A 19,989-nucleotide genomic window follows, 5' to 3' on the forward strand; every position below is an offset into this window, starting at 1 on the left:
TCTTAGTGTTCAACTCCTCCTTCCATGCTTCAGTTTCAAGCTGTTTCCCAAGTTTTTTTCATAATATCCAGCCTTCGTCTTTCACATGTTTCCTTTCATCACAGAAACTTCATATCACTAATTACAACTCAACCAATCACTTTATGATCACTTTCAGCAATTAGAGGAAAGTGGAAAATCTCATTGACAATTACATCGCTGATGAAATGATCAGATCTAGAACTGTGGATCCTCGACTCCCCTCCTTTACCTACTGCCTCAGAGAGTTGTCTCTCAATAAGTCGTGAAATTCATTTTTGTTATTCAAAAATGCTATGTCTTCATACCAATTTATTCTGCCTTAATTAAAATTACCTCTGATAATTCCCCTTCAAATCCACCATTCCAAGTTGCTTATGACTTCTTGATCACCACTGTCCTCTTCCTATCAACGTCCAACCCATGCTACACTGCATCAAAACCATTGCCACTCTTTCATGTGGGAATAATTCACCTGCTATCATCACTCACTTTTTTAATTCTCCTTTCTGTCCTACCTTTACCCTTCAATTTCTATTCCCTTTAGGATATCGTCTACTTCTAGCATGTGTCATTTATTCTAACGATTTGGAGGCGAATAAACTCAACCAATGAAACCATTTCATCTCCCTTATTTCTGATATCCCTGGCATTTGTTGATAAACATAGCAGTTCACTATTACATTTAAAAATAGTCCTATCCAAACCACCTGTTAATTGAGAATTTCTAACGATTTGGGGGCGAATAAACTCAACCAATGAAACCATTTCATCTCCCTTATTTCTGATATCCCTGGCATTTGTTGATAAACATAGCAGTTCACTATTACATTTAAAAATAGTCCTATCCAAACCACTTGTTAATTGTGAATTTCCCACCACACCTACCTTTGTACAATCACTTTTATCACCGCTTTCCACATGTATCTGCTCTGTCTCCACTAGCCTACAGACCACAGGTGGTCCTAGACTGCAGGCAGACATAAATTAATTAAATAAATATCTTTTTTTTAATTAACCAAGGAAATTAAAATTGAATAATAAGTAAACATTATTGAAATCAAATGGATACTTAAAAAAACAACAAATGGCATCAGAATATGCAAAGGCAGAAGCAATAAAACTAGATTGTTGTTCACTTCACTCCTCTTTTATTACTCGTCATTCTAGCACTACAATAATTTGTAGCAGCAGAAGGACGAATAATAAGAAGGGTGAAGTGAACAACAATATAGTTTTAATCCTCGGGCCCTCCCTTGCTGTTTTGTCAGATTTTAAGCGAACATGTTTCATCCACATTTCAACCAATAAAGGCATTCGAGAAAAAAAAAACTGGTGTTGTGCATTAGTTATGTAAAAGACATTAATTTGCACCTTTTCCAATATTGGAATCCTTTTTAGTGGAAAATGATCTTTTCGTTGATTCGGTGTTTCTGGAAAGGGTTTTTGACCACCTCAAAATTCTGTTTCAGAATTTTGAAACATGTTTTCTGAATAAGTTTTTATAAGAAATTTATTATTATTATTATTATTGTTATTATTACGGGAGACTCCGGGGAGTCCTTAGACTCATAATTTCTGTGGGTTAGAGATCTATTTCGGGCTTATTGTCATGAGAACGACTTATCGTTATTGAAAAAAGAACACTTAATTGGACTTTCAAGTGATAGTGGGCTTAAAATGCAATTCCGTGATCTTGGTTTGGCTCGATTCTGGATCTTTGCTTCAGTGAGAAGAGAATTTCCAGAATTATCTGAAGAAGCACCGAAAATCATCATGTAGTTTTCTACAACCTGTCTCTGTGATAAAGGATTTTCATCACTCCTTGAAATAAAAACAAAATACAGAAATCGTCTTAGCGTGTGTGCCGATCTTCGACTGAATTGACCAATATTGAGCCATATATCCAGCAAAGCTGCAAAAGTCGAGAAGCAATCATCTCAGTAAAAGTAAGTAGTAGTAGCATAATTATATCATATTATTTATTTGGACTACAGTTTTCAATTATTCTCGTTACTGGTTTTGGAATTAATCCATTTCCAAAATCGGACAAAATCGGGGATGAAACGAAAGTTACGCAAAGTGACGTCACGGTGAGGCTCAGCTCTGCTGGAGAGGATGATAGCTGCCTGCGTCCCATTTAGGGAAGTTCGTATCTCGTACGGTCGCTTGCTGGAATATGCGGCCAAGAACACCGAATCCGTCGCATGCAGACAACAACATCCATACGGTCATGGATTGTACGGAAACACACATCACAACTTAACAAATACAAGCAGCATACAGGACGGATATAAATGAAACCAACACATGATTAGCGAATCTGCCAGATTTACGATGACCACTGTTGTGCCTCTGGATAGAACAGGACGGATATAAATAAACCACCATCATAACACGTTTAGTACAAATCACATGCGCACATTATATACGGCATTGCGTCGCTGAGGGGAAATGCATCCGGCCACGTGGATGGCACTTTGCGACTGACTTCGTGGGTTGGACTGTTTGTAGATTTTGGGAATGACCTCACATGACAGGATATCTTAAATGGTCATGGAAAACTCCTCAAGGAAATAAGGCGATTCGTATCGGCCGGAACAGTGTGTGTGTGTGTGTGTGTGTGTGTGTGTGTGTGTGTGTGTGTGTGTGTGTGTGTGTGTGTGTGTGTGTGTGTGTGTGTGTGTGTGTGTGTGTGTGTGTGTGTGTGGATGGGTACATTAATGGCGGCTTTGGGATGTTCTGAGTGAAATATTTGGGTATATGCAGGGGATGGTTTCGACAGGACAATGGATGTCATCTGTAATGGAATCTATGGATGTCAAGTTCGTATTCAGTATCATGATGAATGGTGTAAGAAAAGAATAAGATTTTTCCCTCATCACGCAATGTAATTAGCGAATGGAACATGTCGCAGGTCGAATCAGAGAATGCGTGAAGATAAAATTTGTTCCGAGGAGAGCTTCACATATGAGCAGATAAGCGGGGATGACGTATAAAATATAAAAGTTGCTGTAAGAAATAAATGGGGATTAAAGATAAACGTCTTTGTGGGCAGATGAATGAAGGTATCAGCGGGACAACACACATACCCCATTCATTTGCCCATGGTGCCATCTGCGCTAAAAATGTTGTTGTGGAGTGAGCTTAATGAGTGTGGGCAGAAGAATGGAAATACATATAAAATATTGAAGTTGCTGTGGGCAGAGGAATGGGTATATCAGGGACGTTCCGCTCATACAACCATTCACTTGCCCACAGCAAATTGGAAACTGATCCCTTTACTTGTTTCATAAAAATTAAAACTTTGTTCAGTGATGATACACTTTTTAATCATTTACTTGCAACTTAATTATGTTTCCATATATATTTGTAAATGTTTATGTATACTAAAAATATTGTATATATATATATATATATATATATATATATATTTCAAAAAATAGATTTAATGACTCCAAGACCGAGATAACATATAAAGATTTTAATGATAAATACTACTAGTTTCGGCATATAGCAGCCTTCTTCAGGTATTTATAAAGGAAAGGAATACTAATAAACATTGAATTATTTAAATAAACAAACTGGAAATTACAGGTACAAATTGCCTCACATAATCGATACATAAAAACGTTGTATTTTTCAAGTTGTTCCAACTGGCGTGCCATTGTTTGTTGCAATTGTGCGTGCAAGTTCACGTGAACGCCAATATTGAATAACTGCAGCATGGCTATCTGGGATGTTATAACTTAAATTATTATTTAAGTGGACCGGATTCAGTAGGATTTCCCGTGATTCTACGATTTTTCTTTCAAACTCATCTTCACAGCGAAAAATATTTTCTGATCTATTCCAGCATACAGAGTGGCTTTGTTGGTCATCATTAGGATTATTTGAAAAAAGAACATGACTGGATAAAGCAGTTGCATGAGATCTTTTGTATGAGATGTCTCTCTTATGCTCTTCTATGCGTTGTTCAATAGATTTGTTAGTTTGACCAAAGTATGGGATATTGCAATCACACCACAATTTATATACTCCAGGGTACTTAAGGTTGTGATGAGTAGGTTTTGGATGGCTGATTAGAGAGCGGATTTTTGGAAGTGTGGTGAAGAAGGTCCTGATATTATATTTTTTAAGGACTTTAGCTATTTTCTTAGAGACTGTGCTAATGTATGGAATAGAGATGCTACCTTTAAAATTAATAGTCTCTGTTGTGCACTGCTTAGGAGGGTTCAGAAGAAGTTTCTTAATTGTTTTTTCAGAGTATCCATTTTGTTTAAAAATAAGAGTGAGGTGATTCATTTCTTTTTGTAGTTCATCTTGTTCATTTAAGAGAGAACGTGCTCTGTGTCCTAAGGTAGATATAATTCCAAGTTTTTGTGGTGGAAAATGATGAGAAAGATTATGCAGATATCTATTGGTATGCGTAGGTTTTCTGTACATAGAGATTTTTAATCTTTCAGAGTATCGTGTAAGCATAACATCCAAAAAAGGTAAAGAGTTATTATTTTCTATATCAGCAGTAAATTTTATATTAGGATGTTGGATGTTTAGATGACGAAGAAAATCTGTGAGAGCTGTGTGCCCGTGATTCCAAATAATGAATATATCATCAACATATCTTTTCCAAACTTTTGGTTTAAATGAGAAGGAAGATATGGCTTTCTTTTCAAAGTCTTCAAGGAAGATGTTAGCTAGCACAGGGGACAAAGGGTTGCCCATTGCCAGGCCTTGTTTTTGTTGGTAAATGGAATCCTTATATCTGAAGTAACCAGAATGAATGCAATGTTTTAATAAATTTAATAATAAAGTTAATAATGTTCACTTTATTAAAACATTGCATTCATTCTGGTTACTTCAGATATAAGGATTCCATTTACCAACAAAAACAAGGCCTGGCAATGGGCAACCCTTTGTCCCCTGTGCTAGCTAACATCTTCCTTGAAGACTTTGAAAAGAAAGCCATATCTTCCTTCTCATTTAAACCAAAAGTTTGGAAAAGATATGTTGATGATATATTCATTATTTGGAATCACGGGCACACAGCTCTCACAGATTTTCTTCGTCATCTAAACATCCAACATCCTAATATAAAATTTACTGCTGATATAGAAAATAATAACTCTTTACCTTTTTTGGATGTTATGCTTACACGATACTCTGAAAGATTAAAAATCTCTATGTACAGAAAACCTACGCATACCAATAGATATCTGCATAATCTTTCTCATCATTTTCCACCACAAAAACTTGGAATTATATCTACCTTAGGACACAGAGCACGTTCTCTCTTAAATGAACAAGATGAACTACAAAAAGAAATGAATCACCTCACTCTTATTTTTAAACAAAATGGATACTCTGAAAAAACAATTAAGAAACTTCTTCTGAACCCTCCTAAGCAGTGCACAACAGAGACTATTAATTTTAAAGGTAGCATCTCTATTCCATACATTAGCACAGTCTCTAAGAAAATAGCTAAAGTCCTTAAAAAATATAATATCAGGACCTTCTTCACCACACTTCCAAAAATCCGCTCTCTAATCAGCCATCCAAAACCTACTCATCACAACCTTAAGTACCCTGGAGTATATAAATTGTGGTGTGATTGCAATATCCCATACTTTGGTCAAACTAACAAATCTATTGAACAACGCATAGAAGAGCATAAGAGAGACATCTCATACAAAAGATCTCATGCAACTGCTTTATCCAGTCATGTTCTTTTTTCAAATAATCCTAATGATGACCAACAAAGCCACTCTGTATGCTGGAATAGATCAGAAAATATTTTTCGCTGTGAAGATGAGTTTGAAAGAAAAATCGTAGAATCACGGGAAATCCTACTGAATCCGGTCCACTTAAATAATAATTTAAGTTATAACATCCCAGATAGCCATGCTGCAGTTATTCAATATTGGCGTTCACGTGAACTTGCACGCACAATTGCAACAAACAATGGCACGCCAGTTGGAACAACTTGAAAAATACAACGTTTTTATGTATCGATTATGTGAGGCAATTTGTACCTGTAATTTCCAGTTTGTTTATTTAAATAATTCAATGTTTATTAGTATTCCTTTCCTTTATAAATACCTGAAGAAGGCTGCTATATGCCGAAACTAGTAGTATTTATCATTAAAATCTTTATATGTTATCTCGGTCTTGGAGTCATTAAATCTATTTTTTGAAATGTATAACAACCGAGTAAAAACTAATCGCCACATATATATATATATATATATATATATATGTAAATGTAATATATAAATGTTGTATGTATATGTTGTAAATGTAATATGTATATAATACGTTTAGTTTAATCCTTTATCCAAGTGTAAGCAAACAAAGTTTGCACCAGAAGCAACTCGCAGTAAAGGTGTACCGAGATCTCTTCACTCCTTGTACCGGTATCTCTCGTAATGCAAAGCACATCTCCTTGCAGACATGTATAATGCTATACATTAAAGGAAGGGCCACCACCCTGACAGGTTTCGACCTTTATTGATGTATCAATATTGATACATCAATAATTTTTTGATACACCAAAAAATTTTTGATAAATTTTTGATACATCAAAAATTTTTTTGATACATCAAAAAATGACATCAATATTGATATCACCAAAAGTGGTGATACTAAGGCAGAAGAAATGTAGTGGTCATATTTAAATATACGAGTTGCCAAACAGAAATTACTCTGAATTTAGAGAAAGATGTTGGAAGAATACCTATTAGGTTTATAAAGTTTATAATGGATTAAGCTAAATTTATCATAGTCTAACCAAGTGGAAAATAAACTTCCAACATCTTTCTCTAAATCCAGAATAATTTAATAATAAGGTGGTACACCTTTTGGCAACTCGTATTTGTAAATATGACCTCTCCATTGCTCTGCCTTAGTATCACCGCTTCTGGTTCTGGCTCCCACTAACGAGACCTCAATAAAGGTGAAAACTGGTATGAAGCTTGGGTGATGAATGGCAATGCTGTAGTCCATGAAGTTTTAACTAAGGCTCGACTGTTGCTGTCACCCAGTGCCTAAATGGAGTGGTAATGAATCACAATGCCTGTGAATTTAACCGAGGCGCGGCTGTTGCTCTTTCCCCTCAAATGAGTGGCTCTGCTCGGTGATGGGAGTGTCTGCCACAGTGTAGAGCCAAACGGTTCCCAGAGCTCTTCTCAGTGGCAGGGTGAGCATGTTATCGAGGGGAACAACGCTGACTTTCTGAATTTTTTATCCTGCGGGTCGCTCATTATTGGATAATCTCGGGGATCTCACGAGTTTTTGGAGAGGTTACCCCGCGCTTAAACAGGGAAACCGGTCTTGATAGTAGCCCTTCCCTAAATGCATAGCATTATACATGTCCGCAAAATGTGCTTTGCATTATGAGAGATACTGAGACAGGGAGTGATGAGAGCTTGGTTCACGTTTGCTACGAGTTGCCTCAGTACTGAAGATACTTCAGGCGTAAACTTTGTTTGCTTACACTTGAATAAAGGATTAAACTAAATTTATTATAGTCTATCCAAGTGGAAAAGAAACTTTCAACATCTTTCTGCAATATTTATATGTTGTATATGTGTATGTAAATATCGGTAATCCCACCGCGCATTAAAAAACAAATCACATAACTCAGCGGTCCTTATAATGTTTCGAACATTGCTTTCTCCAACATTTTTCTAACATTCTAACATTTTCCAACAACAATAGGTACGTTTGGGATTTGGGTGGTTAGTATCATTTTTAGCATGGAGAATGGTTAGAAAGTGGAATTCATTGCTTGTTAGCATGAAGAACGTCAAACAGTGAATTAATGAAGGCATAGTTTTATTCATAGTTATTCTTTCAATTTCTATTTCATCTATTCTGATCTAATCCATTCCAATGCTGTTCATGCCCATACATACATTCCCTACTACTTCCCTCTTCCATTCCCCTATACTATTTCTTCCTGTTCGCGCTATCGTCTTCGGTTTCTGCTTTCCTCTTAGATTCCTGTGCTGTCTTCATCTCGCACACTGCTACTTTTTTCTTTGCCAAGCACTTCAGTCTCTTTAATAACTTTCTTCTGAACTTTTATTTGACCTCTTCTGATCAATTACTTCATCACACACTGCACTTGTACCTAGCAACAGTTTTTCCAGTTCAAGCACCCCGAAGTCATTCAAATGCAATCCGTCAAATCTGTATAATTACATTATTTCGTGAAATGCATGCCATATATGCACACACTGCCCTTCTCCTCATACATTTCAGCCATCATACCATTCATGATTTTGGCTCTTCCTCTCGACTCATCATTGTTTGTCATATCTCGACAACACGCTGACACCCTTTCCCACTATAATTTTACCTTGCACCTTGCACTCTCCTCAATAACCTCCTGTAATCAGCCCTTCCATTCTCTTTATGACAGGTACTTTGGGGATTTAGGTGGTTAGTGGCATTTTTTAGCATGGAGAATGGTTAGAAAGTGGAATTCATTGCTTGATAGCATGAAGAATGTTAAGCAGTGAATTAATGAAGTCATAGTTTTATTGATAATTATTCTTTCAAACTCCAGCAGTTTATTCTTAATTCCTTTAACTCCCGTCTCTTAATATAGGGAATTAATGCCATTTAAAATGAAAAAAATGTTGAAAAATAAAGATAGGCAAATATATCTTTCTATACTTCATTAGTTTATAGGAGGTTTCAATTTTTAATATTTAATTTCAGGTAGTTTTCAGAGATTTCACTTAATTTCGGTATTGCAAGTGATTATGAGGAACTTTATTTTTAAATATCAAAATAAAAATTTATGGTAATACAAAACTGTAATAGATATTACAAAAATCTTTATGGTTTCATCACGATGTCTACTTCTAGGCAAAAACAATGAAGGACAGGGGAAAATAATGTGGAACCACATTCTTCAGAGAAATCAACAAAAAAGGAAAGGTGGACAAGTACGATTTTCTAGTGATCAGACTTGTGAACTTGAAAAAATGTTTGAATCCCAAAAGTATCTGTCTCCTCCAGAGAGAAAAAAATTAGCAACACTTTTATGTCTTACCGAAAGACAGGTAAGGTTTCTTTAAAGTTTAAGAGCGCATTGCATATCTTCATTATTTTCTGGTAAATCACATGATATTATCGCCAGAACTATGCAGTACAAAAGCTCTTCGGGTAAGTCCCACTGTTGCATACAAACACAACTCATTATACGATCCCTTAAATACATTCACCGTTTCTCCAATCTCACGCATCGTATTCAATTCACCCACCATTCTCCATGCCCCAAACCCTACTTCTAATGGTTTCGCTCACACCCTTCTTATATTACTTTCATTAATTGGTTTATATTTGGGGGTCTGTATACTTCATTTATCATGTGTTTGTGTCTGTCATTAGTCGGCATTTCCAAACGTTCATGCAGTTTAGAAAGTAGTTATGGTTCTGTCAGATTGTGCTTTTCGTTTAAAAGCTCGATTATACTGCCTCCCTCCCCTTGTTTTATGATCTACATAATGTGTAGAACTGATAGTCGTTATTGTTATACGCAGACCCTTTTCTATCACATATTTCAACTTCGGTCAAGCTTAGAACATCGATATATGACAGGAGATTGCTGACCAGTTTTGATAGTGTAAGCCAGTATTTCTTTATGCTTGTATTAGTGTGTAATATGCTGAGTTCAACATTTGTATAAAATTTAAATATCCAATTATTTAAAGATTAGAATACAACACACTTAACGTTTTCCTGTTGATTGTGTTCGGCGAGATTTATTGTAGCCAAATTGGTGTAAAAATATAACGTAAAACTTGCTCTCTATAGTTCTGAAAGGAAGCGGCGGGGTGATTAAGCACTACATTGGGAGACTGGTTATTTCGGAATCACTTGAAATTACATGAATACGAGCATTTTCGTCTTTTCATATAAAGACCTGGGATTACTTAGTCGATGGACCAAGGATTCGCAGGACTTTTATGGATTTTTATCCTGTTGTGGTTATCCTTGTTTGGTAGAATACTTTTCTGTAATATAGGTTACGGTATTCTGTTATGTAGACTACAGTTGACGGTTGCCTATTACTGAGGACTGACGTTGTTTTCTTTGCCTTCTTGCTTGCAGCGAGGATGCAATCTCTCAGACTTTACTGGTAAAGCCTGCAATTACAGGTGGTAGTCTTTACAGAGGCCATGTCAGTGGGGGTGTGTTGCTGTGCCGATTGCTGTGCCAATCGATCTCATTAGAGAATTCAGATTTTCTAATCCCACTTTGGGTGTCCCATCAATTCGCAATTCTTTTTCCATTATTTCTGTAAGACATTTCAATTTGAGGTTTGATGGTTTTAGTTTTTGAGGGTTTAATAATTCCATTTGATAAATTTCACGGTGCTAGTGCCCAATTACACAATTACAGTAAAGGAGAAGTAAATCAGGGTCAGTTTCATCAAAAGCAACCGTGTTGTAAAATTTCATGTCACTGTTGGCATCCGTATATCAGCACCTAATCTACGTCATTCAGAAGTGGATGAAATGTAGTTTTTAAAATGTTTTATGTTTTATCTGCAAAGTCATGATTTTTATTCCATTACATTTCATATCAGGTGTTATATTAGTTATTAGCAACGAACGTTTCACTTTCCTTTCCCTCATTTATGTACTATTTAGACACCATTTATTATGCGAAATGTGCGAATTTAAACCCATATGTTATTGTTGAAAAGGAATGTATGACATACAAAAAAAGTCGATTCGGTAGAAACATGTTTACGTGGTAGTTATTTACGTATGGAAAGATATTTATGTAAAACTTATGGCCTATGATCTTCTAGTCAAACGTTATAAAACCACGTTGTCGACTCCAAAACATAAAACTGATCTGAAAGAAAAATCTAATCTAGAACACAGTTAAATACAAAAAACATGGGTCTGATACATAAAGGATTCCATTTGTTTATTAGCAAATGCATACGCGAAAAAAAATACTCCTCCATTCTAATCCTGTTTTCTAGAAAACTGCAGAAACTGAGAAAAGAAAAATTCTACACTTCATCACTTCATTTAAAGAATCTGCACAAATCAACTTCAGCATTGTACGTTTATCAAAGCTGCCATGAGCTTTTATCAAGGCTTTCCATCTAAAGGGAAATTAGCCTATCTCATACGAGGATGGAAAGGTTTTCTTCTCAGACTCTTTGTTTCTTCTTGCCGGAAAACAAGCAAAGCGGATTAAAAAAACTACATCCAGTTAATCAAGATCGGTTACTTCGGCAGTAATTCAAACTAGCTCAACACGTTCCCATTTTCCATTAGCGCAGCGTCCGCCGATTACTGACATCCTTGAAAAGTTAGAATGCTGTCTTCTCTTCCAAGGCCTGCTCAACTGAATACAATAAACAGATCGTTATGATTCAAAAATCTCTAACTTTTCTTTTCAAAGTTTTTATGTATATTTTTACTTATATTCTTATTTTATTACTTTATTACTTTCCGAGTTACCTTTTATCCCCTTTTTTTTAAGCAAACTACACCAATCGCCTACTCAGCCCCATAAATACACCCATATTTATTTACTCATCATTATCCTTAAATTAATCCTCCTCTTGTCAACTGCAACTTGCCTTCGAGGACATTCAACAGATATTTTTATGACACTGCTGTCCTTGAAGAATAATAGAAACAGAGGTAAATAAGTCAAACATCGTTCAAAGATTTTCATTTCATAAATGATCATGTTTTCAAGTTTTCTGATACGTTTTTAATCTGAATTCCTATATATTTTATTATTATACTGACTCAGAGTAAACCTTAGCAAACTACTTAAACGGCACCTCCAAAAATACATCTAGGTATATACACTATAGCAGTGTTTTTCAAACTGTTTTACTTCTATCCATAATAAGAAATACATTTGATAATGCGAAACAGCACGCACGCGCGTACACACACACACACACACACACACACACACTGAAACAAAAGTTTCACTAAGCTATAAGTATCACTACATATAAAATTAAAAACAAAAACGTAACAAAATATCAACATGATTTTATTAACATTTAAATACAAAATTGAAAAATAAACGCAAAATAAATAGTATTTTATTTCGCATTTAATACGAGGGGTGTGACCACAGTTTTTGTCTTATACTTTAACTTTGATTTTGTACCCATTTTTCAATTTTGTCCTGAATTAGAAATCTGTTTAGTACTCACTCACTTCCTCTGATCTTCCTCTAAACTCTTAACAAAGTGTTTTGTTAACGGTTTAGGCGCTACGCTGAACTAATAACTTCAGTCATCGATTTCTGTTTAGTAATAAATTATTTTTAGTTTCATCTTGATAGAATTTTTAATCTTTTCTTTCCTCGATGCCTTACAGAAATGTCACGTCGCGTTTTACGATTTACCATTACCAGATACATCAGTCTTTTTTTTTTTTCTTTCATGATTGAAATGAAAATTAAAATAAAATATGGCAATGAAATGCGTAGAACAAATTAAATCATCTTCATCAGACGCGCAACTGCAGGGCATTGTACGAATAAAGAATTCAGTTTACAATGTCTGTTCTTTTGAAGTAATGCCTTAAAACATTTCTATTTTTTTTTTTTTCAATTTTTAGAAGAATAAATTGTTTTCTTTTATTATATATTTTTTAAATCAAGTTGTCAATGAATCTAGATATTTACAAAATAAAACATTTTGTGTTTCTTTTTCAGTGATTGAGCGAATTAAGCTGATGATTGGAAATGTATTGCTTAACGTACGGTATAGATTTAGTTTACTGATTCATTTCTTGACCTGAGTTAATACAAATAAATTATAATAATGGAAAAGAAAGTAAGCAGGGATGAGAAAACAGACAGTTATTTTTTTAAAAAATAAAACAAATATACTACAAAGCATAAAACAGACAAGACGCACATGCAAAATACATATTGTAACCTAAGAGTAGTAATTTTCAACTTACTGGACGCGTTGCCTTTTGGGGTTGCGAAGAAGACCAATAAACTCGAAATCAAAGGAAAAACCGTCACGTGCGACGTGACGGTTTTTACGATTTACCATTACCAGATACATCTGTCTTTAATTTTTTTTTCTGGCAATGAATTACATATAATGAAACTATTTATTGATATAAAAACAATATTAAAACAAAAGCATAAAATACATTCTGAAAATAAAATAATAACGTGCATAGAATCCACTATATTGAATAAACTAGTTACACTTATGGGAACATATAAATATTTCAAATTATACCGAGCAACTACTGTAATTAAAACTAAACAATGACAATTTAATGTATGATAATATTATTTTCGACCACTGAATAATATACAAGTAAACATGAAACTGGGTTTAATTGGTCGGAGTTATGTACGAAGATATAGCCTACTTGTTTGGCCAACTTTACTGATGGCTTCGTCTAGCTAGCGATACAAAAAGGCAACAAAACAGCTTAAAATAGAAAGGAGCTAAGGCTGAAACATAACCGAATGCTAAATATTATCAAAATTCAAATAAAACGTTATTTGACACGCATGGAGCGTGTATGTTAGCATACAGGTGCATTCTGTAATTGGTTGCAAAGTTGAACTCCGATGTGCTGAGTGATCTTATGAGTATTTTCCAGATGTCACCAAGTACCATTCCTTAGTTTCTGTTAAGGCTGCCTCTTGAACGGACCACTACTGCAGCTTCTTCGATGTTCAGGGTAAGAAAGTCTTCTTCTAAGTACGACATACTACTTTTATCCAATTCAATGTTGTGATTGGCATTAGAAAAATAGAGAGCTAAACCGCAATTGTCTTCTCTGTTGTTGTTGTTGTTGTTGTTGTTGACATCCCCGATGTGTTCTTTTTTTTATCTCTAAACTTCTATATGTTTGTCCTATGTAATTTAAACAGCAAGAGCAGGGGATGTTGTATACTCTAGGATGTTTATAGAAAGCAATTCTGTCGTTTGGTGACCGTAACAAGTTGCGAATTGTCTTTATTGGTTTGAAGGCTACTTGGATCTCATAAGGTCTTAGCAGGTTTTCAATTTTCTGTGAAACTGTGCAAGGAAAAGGAATGGAAATGGAAAACCAGTAGTTAGTTTCCTTAGTTTGTTGTAGGGAGGGGTTGGAGAAAAGCAACTTATTTATGAATGCATTGGCTATTTTTAGTCAAAAAATTCCGAAAATTAGAATATCCGAAACAATTGTCATAAAATGCGCTGAAAACTCAATCAACGTCCACCGACCCTACCTAATTTCCGAATCTTGGACGATCCACAACTTACAAATCAGGCCACGCCTCCGGCCATTTAGCGACAATAAATGCCCTTATTTGGCAGATTCAACTTGCAGTCATGACATCATGACACTCATTCCAAAAATGTTCCGATGATGGTCAGTCGAACGAAACGGTTCGCACCCCGTTAACGTTCTCCCCTGCCTTAGTTTTCCCATAAGTAAGCCCTTCCCCTTCCCCCTCCAAAAAAACGCCCTTAAACACAATAATATATATATATATATATATATATATATATACAGGGTGTTCGGGATAAATTTGACATATTTATAATTAATTATATTTTTCCGTAAGTTAAAGGTATTAACACACACTTCTCTTCATTTAAAAGTTTGGACCCTTCTTCATTCATATACAAGATGTCAGAAAGGATGGATAGCTGGAACCCACCTGAATCATGGAAGAGAATAACTTGTATCATGATGATTCGTGCCCGCCATCAAAATAAGGATATTACGACTGCTGCCCAATGCTCCCTGAATACAGTAAAAACAATCAGGCATGAACTAGAGACTTGCAATGGTGACTACGAGGATGTAGCAAGAAGAAAGATCCCTAGCAGACGATCTGATTGCGTTCGTACAGCAGAATTCCTCGCAAATCTGCAGGAACAGGTGTTGAAGAACCCTGGCATTGGAATTCGGGCTTTGTTCGTGGAGTTGCTAACTGTAGTCAAGCCCTGGATAACAAGGGTAGCCAATGGTAGGCCGTATGTATGGCAGCAGGATTCGGCCCCTTGCCACACCTCTGGGAAAAGTCAAAAATGGTTGTCTGAAAATTTCTACGACTTCACCAGTCCAAATGTTTGGCCTCCAAACTCCCCAGACCTTAACCCCATGGATTATTTTGTATGGGGCGCAGTTGAAAAAGACACCAATCGCACTTCCAGTAATACAAAAGCCCAGTTAATGGATAAAATTAAAACAGTTTTTGCGGCCCTTCCCAGGGAGACTGTAGCATCAGCTTGTTCGAGGTTCCGAAGCAGAATTGAAGCTGTGATCGATGCTAATGGTGGTTATTTTGAGTAAATCTTGTTGATAGTATTGTAATTAACTCTGCCTGTAATGTTTTTTTGTCAATTCATTAAATTTAATAGATACAAAGAAGATTTTCTTTTTCCTTACGAAACTGTCAAATTTATCCCGAACACCCTGTATATATATATATATATATATATATATATATATATATATATATATATATATATATATATATATATATATATATATATATATATATATATATTTATATATATATTATTAAAATAAACTTGGGTTTCCAATTTATTCTTCTCGCGTCAAAACATCCCCCCCACGCGCCCTTCCCCCTTGTTATAAACAACCTTCAGCAGGAACATGGATTTGAAGACATCCTATTATCAAAACAAGGTATGTACAAATTTTTTCCTCCTCTTTTATTCTGCTATAATTGCCTTCAATACTCACCGATAATGCCGTATAATATATATATACAGTATATAAACATTTTTGAGTGAAAATAGCCAATATATTTAAAATAAGGGACATTCCTAAACAAAAACAGGCTATAATAGCCGTAATAATAATAATAGTGTTTAAGAGGAGTAGCATGGGAATTTTCCCAGATACAATACCTAACTTATTTATCAATTTTTTTTTGGATAAACATTATTTGTTAATAGTGCTGAAGATGAGATCTAATTCGTCTGTTAAAACTTTTTCATCTCTTATGATACAAACTGCCCTGTTTTGCAGGATATGAATAGTACTCAACTTTTGTGAAATATGGTGTGATAAAGAAAAATGTAGTTTGCGGCCAGCGTAAGTCGACTTGCGGTAAACCTCTAAATCAATAGTGCCATCCGATTGGTTTGTAATTAATGTGTCTACAAACGGTAAATTTCTTTCCGTTACGAGTTCTAAGTAAAAGTTTATTGTAGTTAGGAAATCAAATAGATCTGTTTCACTATGTTTCCATATGATGAAAATGTCATCGACATATCTCCATCATACTGCTGGTTTTGGATCCATATGTGACAGGATGCCTTTTTCAAACCTTTCCATAAATAAGTCCGCACATGAAGGATATAGAGGACTAGCCATAGCAAGATTTGGTAGTTGTTTATAAATTTTCCCATTCCATTTGAAGTAATTTGAATTGAGGCAATGTCAATAAATTTGAGGGACGTCTTGAGGAAACAGATTGTCTATGATGATTATTACTTCATTTACTGGGATACTAAACAAAAGAACTACATCTAGGCCAGCGAGAATGTCTGTTTCTGATATTGCAATATTCCTTTGCTTTTCAATGAAATGTTGTGTATTTCAGATATACATGTCTGTATTACGAATATGAGCTTTTAGAAGACGAGGTAGATATTTTGGAAGTAAGTAAGTAGGGAATTTATCCCATGCACTATTGGACGAATAGGTATCCCTGTTTTATGAATTTCGGTGAACCATATAATCGTGGAGTTAACGGATGTAATGACTTCAATTTCGTTTTAAGATCTGTAAGCCAATTCTCATATTGCATAGGTTGTTTATTTCTATATAGTTCGTCCAAATGAGGGTCTGAGTCTAATTAACAATAAGTGGATATGTCGGAGAGCAATCGAGAACTTTAATATATAATTATAATCTGTGGTATTTAAATCGACGGTAGAGTTTCCTTTTTCTGCCTTGAGGATAATTATTTATTCATTTTTCTTTATATTCATTAGTGCTCTTTTTTCTGAAGGGGGTGATGTTCTTGTTTGGTGGTCATGAAGATGAGAGGATGATAACAGTCTTCAACCTCTAATCATTAGCAACCGGTTCAGGTAAAAAATGAAGTGCCTTCACCAAGCTGCACATAAAATCTACTTTCGGGATAAACTCTGGCGCGACTGCAAAGTTAAAAACTTTCTTTAGGATACTGACTTCTGTAGGTGTGGTCGGAGAGGTTGAAAACAACTTTGTTGTCTGGAAGGTTTGGTCTTGAGTTACAGTTTTTTTTTCATATAAAGCGTTTAATCTTTTTGCGTTGAATTCAAAAATATCCGATTAAAACTATCATTAATCATGCTGTCTAATTGAGATCATAGGTTAGCGTCTAGGTTGTTAGAAATCACATCGGGTAACTGAAAACATGACGAATCCACTTGGCTCAAGGCAAATCTAATGCATTGTATCCTTTGGCGTAATAACTCTAAAGACGTTTTAAAATATATTTGGTTAGCTCTTCTAGAGTGCAACCGTTCTGTCATAAGTAAAAATTTGGGAATAATATTGTTGTTTCTGAAATTTTTAAGAACGTTAGTTGATTCAGAAGTTTAGCGTTTTTGCATTTAAGCTGTTCTAATCTAAGTACCTTACGTTCGTTTGACTTCCCCATCAAGTATGTTCATGATAATGTCCATGATAGCCTTCAAACCAATAAAGAAAGTTCGCGACTTGTTACGGTTACCTAAGGACAAGATTGCTTTCTGTAAACATCTTGGAGTATATAACATTCCCTGATACTTTAGCTCGTTTCTGTTTCAAGCTGCTTTTGCTTTTTGTGTGCCCAGACGAAGCCAACAGTAAAGTCGGCGAAGCTAATAGGCTATATCTCTGTATATATCTCCGACCAATTAAATCCAGCTTATATGCTTACTTGTATAATAACAATGAATATAAAAACGATGCCTTCTTTCGGACTGTGTTTCGGAGCAAAGCTTTTCATATGATGCATGTCGAAATTGATACTCTTAGTCCTCTTTTTATATTTAACTGAGATTAAATTTTCTTTTTAAGACAGCCACTGCAGAAAATTTGATTTCATAAAGATAATATGTTGGAAATGGCAAAAGTGCACGAAATTCTCTCACAAAACGCTGAGCGATTTAGATGCAAATTGTTTTTTTTTTTTTATTTCGTCACTTGACATGAAGTTTATAAATTGTTGCTTTTCGTCAATTGAGAAACCATCAGGAGTAATTCGAAATGGATTTCTAACTCACTCGTACATTGCTATTATGCTGTCGTCGGTTAGAAAATAGTTGCTAAAATTCTTCGTCAATAGTTGGAAATAAAACTTTGATGTGTTGCTCTTCTGCCTTGTAGGTTTTGATAAATTCATCCAGATTTGCAAACATTTGTAATTTTTATTGCTTTACCTTTTTGTAACATAGTTCTAGTTTTTTTACAAAATGCATTAACTTTGTCACTCATCTCTAAGATATGTGTATTTTTTCCTTGGAGTTGCAGGTTTAATATATTTTGTTTCTCGAGTATGTCCACCAAGTAGCTCAATTTTATCACAAATAAGTGAGCTCTAATTTTCTCTGCTTCTCCCTGATTTTCCTCTTCTAAGAAGATTTCTATTTCGTCTCTTAATTCTTAAACACGTTGTAACCAGTTTCTCTGCGATTACCATCTTATCTCGCAGTAAATTAGTAGCGCTGAATGTTCTGCTCCATCACGTCTTTGCAAAGCTCAGTAAAAAGAGTCAAAATTTTAAGGGACACATTTTTATATAATTCACCACGGTTATCGCTGTTGTTAACACAATGTTTAGAATAGGAATCATTGCCTTTGCAGCATGCGCTTCTCTATGAATCACGCAATGTGTACAAATACATTCTGGGGATTTTTTACTCACAAGGGCTAGTAAACCTTTAAACCTTCCAGATATAACTCGACTACCATCAGTGCAAATTCCAACATCATTTTTGAATTGTTGGAATTTCAACATAATTTCCAACATAAATTTCAACAATATTTCTGAACAATTCAGTTGCTGTTGCTCTTCTTTCCATTGGTTTGCAGAACAATAACTCTTCAACTGTTGATAATATATCGCAAAATCGAACATAAGTAATTGAATGGCAATCCATGTTGCTATCTATTGCCTAGTCAAGCTGAATTGAGAATAATTGTTCACAACTCGTCGACAAAAGTTGCTGCTGCTGCTGCTGCATATCTTCACATATATCACATTTGCCGAACAATAATATCATTTGGTACGCACTGTGGTTGTTTAGTAAAATTTTCTCCACGCTTTTTTTCCAACAATATCAATCGAAGCTTTCAGAATTAGGTATTCTCCAATAGCGTCGGGAATTTTGCGCCTAGCTATTTTATATACAACTATATAAGAAGCTAATAAAGCGTTTTCATTTACAGACAAAGCTTTTTTAATGCTAGATGTTTGCTTTTCAAATCATTTCAGTTTGGCTGCAAAGACCTCTCGAGGTTTTTTAACATAATCCTTATGAACTGTTTCCAAACCTCTTTTAAGTTTATTCTGTTTCATGCTATCAGCCGCCAAAATTTTCGTACAAATAACACATAGCTAGTCTTTCTTCATCATTAATTTCAGTCTTTGCAAAACCCCATTCTAAATTCTGTTGCATACAGTCATTTCTTGATTTTACTTTAGGAGTGATATTTTGTGAACCTGAATTTGTTAACCTCGCTACACAGTCATCAGATGCCACTTACGTCCAATTAAAAATTCTTCTGTTTTTCTACACTAGAAAATATTATTTCTATGCCGTGTATCATAGTCGTTTCGATTAGGAGTAAAATAATATCGACCATCGACTTCTCACTGTTGGTCACTGTTGCAGTGTTATTGCCGTATTTACAGAACACTCGAGACTTCGTGATGAAATCGTGAATGTTTTTGAAAAGCCGGTACGATTCCACGGTCTGTGCAGTGATGCCA

At 35.1% G+C, this 19,989-nt stretch overlaps 1 protein-coding gene across 3 annotated transcripts in view; it reads left to right on the forward strand.

The window, feature by feature from the left end:
- The window catches only part of LOC150108816 (uncharacterized), a 285,940-nt gene that overhangs the window by 216,144 nt on the left and 49,807 nt on the right, over window positions 1-19,989 (forward strand). For all 3 annotated transcript variants that reach the window (XM_090403463.1, XM_090403478.1, XM_090403471.1), the window contains one exon: window positions 8,893-9,089. In XM_090403463.1, coding sequence (XP_090259589.1) covers window positions 8,893-9,089 — 197 coding nt within the window. The remainder of the gene's footprint in view (window positions 1-8,892; window positions 9,090-19,989) is intronic.

This window comes from Typopeltis vanoorti, chromosome 2, assembly GCF_054136105.1.
Source record: "Typopeltis vanoorti isolate ZY-2024b chromosome 2, IOZ_Tvanoo_1.0, whole genome shotgun sequence".
Classification (NCBI taxonomy): domain Eukaryota; kingdom Metazoa; phylum Arthropoda; class Arachnida; order Uropygi; family Thelyphonidae; genus Typopeltis; species Typopeltis vanoorti.